At 33.3% G+C, this 10,111-nt stretch overlaps 2 protein-coding genes across 2 annotated transcripts in view; both read right to left on the minus strand.

Annotated features, from left to right (window-relative positions):
• Positions 1–146: 146 nt before the first annotated feature.
• Positions 147–1,203, minus strand: LOC145796450 (uncharacterized). Its single transcript, XM_082881564.1, has 2 exons — positions 865–1,203; positions 147–704 (listed from the first exon to the last, which is right to left on the minus strand). Exons 1-2 carry the CDS (start codon positions 1,201–1,203, stop codon positions 147–149), a joined length of 897 nt encoding a protein of 298 aa, XP_082737690.1.
• Positions 1,204–4,160: 2,957 nt separating this feature from the next.
• LOC114312457 (protein FAR1-RELATED SEQUENCE 1) overlaps positions 4,161–10,111 on the minus strand; it is a 10,385-nt gene continuing 4,434 nt past the window's right edge. Inside the window, exon 3 of the mRNA XM_028258686.2 lies at positions 4,161–4,660. Coding sequence (XP_028114487.1) covers positions 4,466–4,660 — 195 coding nt within the window. The 3' untranslated portion in view covers positions 4,161–4,465. The remainder of the gene's footprint in view (positions 4,661–10,111) is intronic.

Genomic DNA, 10,111 nt, shown 5'->3' on the forward strand with positions numbered 1-10,111 from the left:
AAAAATCCATGGCAAGAATTCATAAAACCAATAAAACTAACCAATACAAGGTAGATGCAATATTTTTAAATAATAAAACCAATAGATGAAACCCAGTAATACAGAACCTTTCAAGGCAATCTATTAGTTGTTCGAAATAAAATCTGTCATTGAAGATCTTCGTAGTATGCCCTTTGCATAGGATTTAAAATTGTCATGTCCATTGACATTATTTTATGATCTTCATTTCGTTGTTCTCTTTCATTCATCATAGATAGGAGTTTTAGTTGTTCCTCCCTATCTTCGGCCCTTCTTCGACGCTCTACATCCTTCTGCTTACGGTGTATCGCCTTTTGTTCATCTCGCTCAATAGTTCTAGCAGAGATACTTGATAACACTTCAACAATTTTGGATTGATTGGCAGCCATTTCATGAAATCTACTATCGTGCGTTGTTTGATTCTTCAACTTCTCTTTTGCTGCCTTAGTGCCAATTGGTCGTGTTGATGTATTAGATAGTTGTTCGTACATCGCATTATTTTGGTTGGATTGAAATGCCTCATATTCAGTTGGTGGATTCAAACATGGATCAGCATGTTGCGTGCTTCTTTTGGGTTGTGATCGACATTCATCCCATTTACAACTTCGGCGCAAAATATCCCAACATGTATCAAATGTGAAGTGTTTTTTCTGTATTGCATGATACATCCACATCGCTTCAGCGACCTAAAAACAAAAATTACAAACATTTCTATAACAAGTATTCATTTACAAAAGAAAATTGATATTTAATAATACAAATAAATTTTACCATATCTGCCTCAGTTGTTCCACTTTGTTGCCTCAGTTGAATTTGTTCAAGAAAACCATAGAATTTATTAATTACCTTTTGCATGCCAGACAAACGGTGGGACAAAGAAATACGGTTTCGATTTGATTCACCGCTCAATTGTGAATTAAAATAAACAAGTACTTGTTCCCAAAATATAGCCATACTCTGACTATTACCAGTAATGGGATCTTGAGAGACTACTAACCAAGATCTACATAAAGTTTCATCTTCTATAATTGTGAATGCTTTACCACGAGAAACACGAGAAGTTTCTGAAATAAAATGATTATCACTATTCTGCTTGTTCTGCTCTCGTGAAGATTGTGACATAAAATTAATATCAGTGTTCTGCTCCAACATTTGTGATTCCTCAAACATTTCAAAATCTTCCATAGTTTGGAAAAAATACACTACACTTACTAAAAAATATTAGAATGATATACACTCAAACTGAGAATCAGATAATTGAATCAGATAATAGAAATAAAAATTTCAAGGGAAAAAAATTTCTAATGACACAAAACAAACAAAATTCACAACATATAATGTAATGGTATTCTAAAAAAAAAATATTCTGTCAACTTGATATACAAAACAGATATATTTTATAGAGCACATCATCAACGGTAAATTTTCAAAATACTCTGTCCATACTCTGTCCATCCAACGGTAAATTATTATTGTAACGGCTAGTTCTGAAATATGTAAATGAGAGGTAATAATTTCAATAATATTTTGAAGGGAATTTAATTTTATATCACCCTCCAAATTATTCATAATCCACAAAATAAGCTATCTCAAAATAAACCAGTTCAAACCTGTTAAAACCAACCAGTTGAAACCTGTTGAAACTAGTTCAAAACTGTTGCCGGATTGATTAACCCGATTGACCGGTTGATCCCCAAGGGTCACGCAGCACATCCGTTCAGGGCATAGGAGTTCAAACCAACCACTCCACAGTTCAAACCAACCATGCGCAGATTTGATAAACCGATCGACCGGTTGGTCAACCGGCCGGGCAACCGGCTGGTTGACCGGTTGGTCCCTCCAACGGTCCCGTACAGTGTTTTGGTGAAATCTTCTCCCTGTTCTCACTCTGATGAAAAATTTGGTGAATTCTCGATTTGATATCGATTTGGTGCAACCGTTGGAGCACCAAACAGTAACTTTTTCATCAAAATTTAAATTTGGTGTCAAGTCTAGTGAACCGTTGGAGATGGTCTTACCACAATCACTAAGATTTTGAGATTGTTGGAGGCAACAAAATGGCGGTGTACAACAGCCCATTGAGCGGGCCTCTAAACAAGGCAATACAATGTTTTGGGGGTTTCACTGGCAGACTTGTCGTCATGTTTCATTGTTAGTCTCCGGTTAGTAAAAATTATGTTGGTCTTAGATTGATAGCAATTAAGTAATAATTTTAAATGAATGATTTAAACAAAAAAATCAGACGATTGTATAAAGGTTTTAAATGTCTTGAAAATATAAAGACTTCTTTGGAATAATTAACAATCAAAAGAAAGAGTACTCAAATAAACAAAGAAAACTCCAAATAAAATTGTCCAAGTTTACAAGAATTACAAGTCATAAATTACATAGAACAAAATTACTCTTAACTTGATAATCTACTCCTAAAATAAAGACTAAGTTATTGTTGGATTGTTGATCTCCCTTCTCTCTGCAAACTTTTGGCCTTTATAGTTCTTCTTTCTCCTTTTTCCTTGATTCATGATCCCATTTTCCTTGGAAATTGCAGGCCACTAACCTCCAACTACTGATGCAACTGCTCCATCACTTTCAAGCCGTCAAACTTTAACAATTCTTCATATTTCCCGTGGAACTAACTTTGCTGCATACTGCCACATGCTCCTTATCATTTTGAACACTAAATTGACAGACCTTTTCTTCATAAACCAATTTTCACACAAATCAGTCCACTAAGCCAACAATTATTTAATAACTTCTTGATGACTACTTTTAACAATCCATGCACTTAAACAATTCTTTCCTGCCTTGTGTCTCTTTGATCAAATGAAAGACTTTTACTTTTGACTTTAGTGCCATGTGTCATCATTCAATCAATCCACCTGTCGATATGAAATTTACGAAAATGGGTGCAAACAACTCCATTCATGATTCTTTCCACTCGTCAATGTGAATATTCATATTATTAAAATATCAAAAGATTTGAAACATTAATAATACGATGTGAATCTTCTCATTCCTGTAATAATTTTTACATGGACGGACTTTTTATTGTCTATAGGATTGTTCAAACTTGTTATTGTAAATCTCCAAATTGTTTAGAATACTATATGTCAAAAAATTTAGAGAGAGAATCGAATAAAAGGATAACAATATTCGTGATGTGAATATTTACATTGAAATTTTAATTAGTTTCAACATTAAATTTGTGATGTGAATATTTACATTGAAGCTTGATAGAATTCAAGAGTAGCAGACATAGTCAACATGAACTTTAGCGAGAACAAACAAGAGGTCGATGTGAATGTTCACAACGGGATGTGGTTTTGGTTGTCGGCAATGGGATGATGTGAAATCGAAGACGGAATAATGCAAAGTTGGATGTAGATGATGGACGGCTATTTTCGACGCTTTTGCTGCAACAACGAATTCGAATTCAAATTCAAATATCAGTGAATTTTTGGAAATATTCGAGGCAATTTTTCTTATTGTGAGACCTGTAAAAGTCTTTAATTCCACAATATGTGCCTCACACTCACAAGGGTATTTTTGTAACTATACCATTTATGGAACCCATTGAAATATAAGAAATGATTTGGATAAATTAAAACATAAGTAATAGAGGAGGGATTTTTTAAAAAACATCCCCCCCCCTCTCTTCCCCCTTTTTTAATATCAAATTATATTTATATTTAAAAAAATAAATGATAAATATAATTGTTAGTATAAAACTAAATATAATATTTTCTTCTTCATACATTGGAGATCATATGGCAATATTCAGCGATCAAAGCTTGAGCTCCTTACATTGCATTCATTTAATTGAATATGAAATTGAGGTTCCATTCTTCAAACAGAAATTGGGAACCAAAGTGAGCTACCCATTTTACGCTTACCTCAAAAAAAAAAAAATATATATATATATATATATATAAACAAAAAAACAAAACCATTCAAAAAATGCATTGACCATTTTTCAAGTGACCCATGCATGCTTGCAGTGGTATAGTTCAGAATTACATTACAACTAGCAACTTATGATCAAACACATAAATGAGAAAACCTAAATGATGTTAATTTAAAAACCTACTAAGAAGAAATAAAATCAACTTAAATATGGGAACACTGAAGGGACTCATTTCATATTTTACATCAATGATCATGGAAATGATTCAATTTCATGGCACAATTAGTGCAGGTATGGACTAAACCGATACACATTTAACACTAATGTTCTTACCAAGGGCATAATTATACAAAGATCTCAAAGGAATGTTCATTTACTTCAACATTCCGTTCTAAAAAATAACCAGAACAAAGCTGGCAAAATAGAAAAATCAACAACATTATCATAAAAAAAATGTTTACACCTCAACCAATAATATTTTGCATGATTTTTTCCTTCATTTTGTTTTCCATCAAACAAAAAGAACCTAAATAATGTTGAAAACTATCTACGACTTTGTTTTTCTTTGGACTCAATCTCCCTTACACTGTCTACTATGTCTTCAATCTTCTTTGAGAGACTCTGATTGTGCTCTTCAATGTGCTCAAATACCATCTCCAAATGCCTTTTATATGTTGCCGCTCGCTTTTTCTCAATGGCCAGCTGTTGGGACAGCTCCCGGATTTTATCATGTTCGTTCTGCAAAATGAGATCCACAAAAAGGTAAGACGCATTATACAAAAATAGGGCAACAATAAGATTTATCAGCTTTCTTACAGTTGAAGAGCAAGTCTAGACTAAACAAAGAATTCATAATAAAGATTTTTTTCCCTCGCCATTTGACATGGGATTATTTTACATTTGGGATTTCAGGAAACCATATCACTTCATTTATTATAAACATATTGGGCCATCACTAAATGATCTCCTTAGTTTTCCAGTAATTTGGGATGATGACTCCACTTATATGAATTAAAATTTAAAGGATGGATTGATGCCTCCAAAAGAAGATGCTACGGAATCAAATGGAGTGATACCCAACCCATGGGGACTCCAAAGTACACCCACCATGATTTATACATCATTAGCAACATTTGTATTAACAAATTGGTAGATGGTGTTCCTTGTAAGTTATTATGGTGAGGTGAAGAAGGAACTTGGTCAAGTAACTCACTTCACCGATGGGCAAACACTATTATGAGCCCTACATCTAAAAGAACAAACCCTAGAAAAACCCAAGCTAGAATACTAGGTCAAGCAAGTCACTTCACTGATGGGGAAACTTAATTTATGATTTTGTGCTAATAAATTATGAACATCCTAGGTGGCATTTGATAGTGTTTACAATTTATTTTTAACATTAAAATGTTTATGTTTATTTTAGCTAAAATCAAAAGAAAAAAATAATAAATGTCATATACACACATATAAACCAAATCAAACCAAACCAAACCAAGCCTTAAATCCCATCAAATGGGGTTAGCTGCATGAATCATTTTTCTCCGCTCGACTCTATCCAAGGCCAATTTGTTAGTCAAATTAAAGAGGTTCATATCTCTATTTACTACACTAGTCCACGTTAATCTATGTTTACCCCTTCCCCTAATACTACTATCTACCGTCACTGTATCACATCTCTTCACTACTGCTTTTGTTGGTCTCCGTTAAATATGACCAAACCATCTCAATTTATTCTCTTTCAACTTATTCTCTATCGGTACTACTCCTACCTATTCTCGAATATACTCATTCCTAACTCTGTCTTTTCTAGTCTTGCCAAACATCCATCTTAGCATCCTTATCTGAGCAACACTTATCTTATGTACATGCTGTTTCTTAGTTGCCTAACATTTCGTCCCATATAACATTGTTGGTCTAATAACCCTTCTATAGAACTTCCCTTTTAGTCTAATGGGTATTCGTTTATTGCATAGTACTCCAAACGCACTCCTCCACTTAAGTCAGTCCGCCTTAATTCTATGGACCACATCTGCTCCAATCTCCCTAATCATTGTGATAATCGATCCTAAATAACGAAAATGGTCACTACTAGGTAGTTCTTGATTCTTAATCTTCACTTCCCCTCTACTTCCATTGTGACTATTACTAAAATTACACTCTATATACTCTATCTTAGTTTTGTTTATCTTAAATTTTTAGATTTAAGTGCTTTTCTCCGGTGTTTTAAAAAGCGCGCCTAGGCGCTAAGCGAGACAAGGCGCAGGGTTGGCGCTCGAAGTAGACGAAGTGAGGCGTATTGCGAGAAGCGCACGTAAGGCGTTGAGGCGCGTGCCTTTCGCCTAGGCTGAAAGCTCACGCTTCATGCGCTTCAGCTAGGGCTGACTTGTTTTGTGTTTGTCTAATAGCCACATGAGATTAAAACTCTTATACAATACAAATCTGTTGGTGAGCTTCTTCGAATCGATTGATCTGAGCTTCGACATGGACTGATCTGAGTTTCTTTAGGTTCGTCTCTGCTTCTGCTTCTTCTCTTCTCTCTCTGTTTCTTCTCTTCTGCTTCGTCTTCTCTTCTCCTCTCTTCTCTTCTCTTCTTTCGTCGTCTTCTCTCTCGTTTCAGTCTAGCTCACGATTGCGATCTCTATCGCCAATCGCGATCTCTCTCGCCTTCTCTCTCGCGATCGCGATCGCGATCTCTCGCTCACTTCTGTCTCTTGATTCATATATATATAATACATTATATGATACCTGTTATATAATATATAATATACTTATATATAATATATAATATATTTGATTCATATATATATATATATATATAATATAATATAATATACTTATATAATATATAAAATATAATATATACTTGTTCATAGTAATAAAAAAAAAAAAAACACATGTATGTAAAATAAAATAAAAAAAATTAATTAAAACACATTATGTAAAAAATATAATAAATAAATAAAATAATATATACATTAAAAAAATTAATTATTTTTTTTCTTCTCTTCTCTTCTTATTAAAAAAATTAACAATATACATATTAAATACTTTCTATGTTGAAAATTGTGTTATATTAATATTTTGCTTAACTTTTATAACTTGCGCCTCGCTTTGGTGAGGTGCGCGCCTCGCCTCGCCTTACGCCTCGGCGCTTAGGCTCCAGGTGACCTTGGCGCCTCGATGCGCCTAGAGCTTTTTAAAACACTGCTTTTCTCTAAATCTCTAACTTAGTGTTAATTCATTTTCTAGTCTCATCCACTAATGCGATATCATCTACAAAAAGTATACAACATGGCACATCATCCTGAATATTGCGCGTTAACTCCTCCATAACTAAAGCGAAAAGATAAGGACTTAAGGTTGATCCTTGATGTAATCCTGTAGTAATTGAAAATTCACTCGTCTCTTCAGCATGCGATCTAATTGTGATCAGCACATCTTCATACATATCTCTAATCCTTAGGTGCACGAAGCGGGAGCGGGGAATCGTAGTCGTTCCAAGAATCGTTGATAGGGAGCGTTTGTATATATATTAAATAATATAATATATATAAAATATTGTAAGATTATATATTTTTTCCTCTAATAATAATGAAAATATATGTTACAAATTAAAAAAAAATTATATATATGAAAAATCATATGTTAAAATATTATAATTATATACTTTTATTAGATTTTTTTCATTTATTATAAAATATTTATATTATTTTTATTTTATTTTATATAATATCTAATTAATTAAACACAACATAAAAATTTAAAAATAAATAACAAATAAACATTATTTTAAACATAAATAAATATTCATTTTTAACATTCATTTTTTGAGCTGGCCAACACAAGATAATAAATTAGTTAGGTGGAATTTATATATATTTATGCAATCACAACTAGCAATGCAGATTTCATTAATTGTAAAAAAATAAGGGTTAAATCAAAAGTCATTTTGCATAAATATGGCATTAAGACACAACTAGAATTAAATGAAAAGATGTTAATTTATAATATAAAATCTATACTTGTATAAATGAAAAATAAGAAATTAAAGTATTAAAAGACTTTTCAGTCTCGAACGGAAAGGAAGGGAGAGAGAGAGAGGGAGAGAGAGAGAGAGAGAGAGACGAAGAAGAAGAAGACGACGCCTAATGAAAAGAAGAAGAAGACGCCTGCGAAGCACAAAGCTTGAGAGATGAAGAATAAGAAGATGAAGATCAAAGCTTGAGAAGCAAATACATGAAAGAAGACAACGTGATCTCCACTTTCATAGCCCTAATCGCAAGTCCATATCAAGTTTTTCTTTTCCTTGTGATTCTCTCTCTCTCTCTCTCTCTCTCTCTCTCCCCTTCTTTTTCTTTGTTGTTGCCATGAAACACAAACCCTTAGCTTGAGCGTTCCCATCTAGTTAGATCTGCGATTCTATCTCAATAGGGAGGTAATTCTAACACGATTCTTGCTACGAATCGTTGAATTGCGATTCTAGATGAGAATCGTCTCCCATTCCCACGATTCTTGCTACTAAGCTCTAATCACATCAATGTAACCTTTTGTCACCATTTTCTTCTCTAACACCCACCAGATTATATTCCGAGGCACTCTATCATATACACACATATGTTTTTAAAAAAAGAAAAACCAAAGATTAAAAAAAAAAACATATTTGGTGAGTTGTAAGAGGATGTGGATAGACGATGGGGATTGTTTGATGGTGGTTGTCGGTGGATGGTGGGGTCGTTGGAGATGGTGGCTCTAGGTTGTTTTTTTGGGGGGGGGGGGGTGTGTGTGTGGAAAAGGGAGGAGAGAATGAACACTTAATTTCAAAAGAAGAGAAACATAATTTTTTCTTTAGTTTCTCAAATTTTGTAAATTTTGAAAAGGTGTACACATTTTTTGGAAAAGAAAATAGTTGTCAAACGTGCTTTTGTTTCCAATTTACAAATTTTTTGAAAACATAAAAATAATATAGTAAACACAAACATTACCTAACATACATACCTTAGTATTTAAAAAAGAATGTTCCACCCACATTTTTAAATAATCACATATGATAATTTTTTCGTCTTTTCTTCTTTTTTTTTCTTTTTTTTTTTCTCTTCCTTCCGTGAGGTAAATAGATGCAAGTTTTTACACATGAAATTTAGACACTTTTCCCCTTACGAAATGTTAAGGATGAAAGAGAAAGAATAGAAGAAAGAAAAAAAAGAAATAGAAATATATACTTATTAAAAGTACATGTCAGATGGAAGGAAGAAGTTATGGCCATACGTGGCTGTATGAGAGAGAGAGAGAGAGAGAGAGAGAGAGAGAGAGAGAGAGAGGTGGTTGTTTAGAGGATAAGAAAGATAGAGAGAATTAGATTAGGCAACTATTGTTATAGAAGGGATAGTTAATTAGGTTTAATAGCACTATTTAATATAAGAGAAAGAGAGAGGGAGAGACAAAGACAGAGAGTGGGTTTAGAAATTTCACTAAAAATCCCTTATATGTTATCCTAACACGTGGAGACTTCAGTGATAGAGGCCTTTGCTTCACAAATATCCTATAGATGTACGAAATCTAAGCCAAATCACTGAAAAATCATTAGAATGTAGAAGCAAAATAAATAAATAAATTCCCACTATAAATTGAAGACAAGGAACAAAAATCGGCCACCTATACCAAATTTTCTGCCCAACATACATTTTAGGTATTATTAAATTTGTCCACTCATTACCCACACTAGATCAATTCTATCACTAGGAGGCAAGGACTGGGAGGGAGAGAGATAGACAAGGAAGGATTTCTATACATCAGTAAAGATTCCACTTGCTCGATTGGCAAACTCTGATAGATAGAGGTGATGGTACACATCTGAGCCCCAAGCCTAAACATGATCCGGATCTACTAGCAAACATTAATGCCAAACAAAAAACCATTATAATAATTTATTTTATAAAAAAATAAAGAGAGAAAAAAAACCCAGCTGGACAATGCCATAACAACCAACCCATGTAAAAGGCTTATGCAACTATTGAGGTAGCTCCACCAAAAAAATAATTACATGTGAAGTCAATATTCTGAAATGTAAAAAATGGTCAAAGATGTTAGTCATGGTTTCAGTGTTTACTATCCATGTGTCGACTTATGTTCCCAAAAATACAAGCACAATTGACTGATATAAAATGAATTACTATGCAGTTATCCCATCAA

This window comes from Camellia sinensis, chromosome 7, assembly GCF_055761805.1.
Source record: "Camellia sinensis isolate YWXY chromosome 7, ASM5576180v1, whole genome shotgun sequence".
Classification (NCBI taxonomy): Eukaryota; Viridiplantae; Streptophyta; class Magnoliopsida; order Ericales; family Theaceae; genus Camellia; species Camellia sinensis.

What these genes read in the sequence shown, in the direction of transcription:
- LOC145796450 (XM_082881564.1), bottom strand. Translation starts at nt 1,203, where the DNA reads ATGGAAGATTTTGAAATGTTTGAGGAATCACAAATGTTGGAGCAGAAC. An exon ending in GTTTGTCTGGCATGCAAAAG is followed by an intron (nt 705 to 864) that starts GTAATTAATAAA and finishes TTTTGTTTTTAG; the next exon opens with GTCGCTGAAGCGATGTGGAT.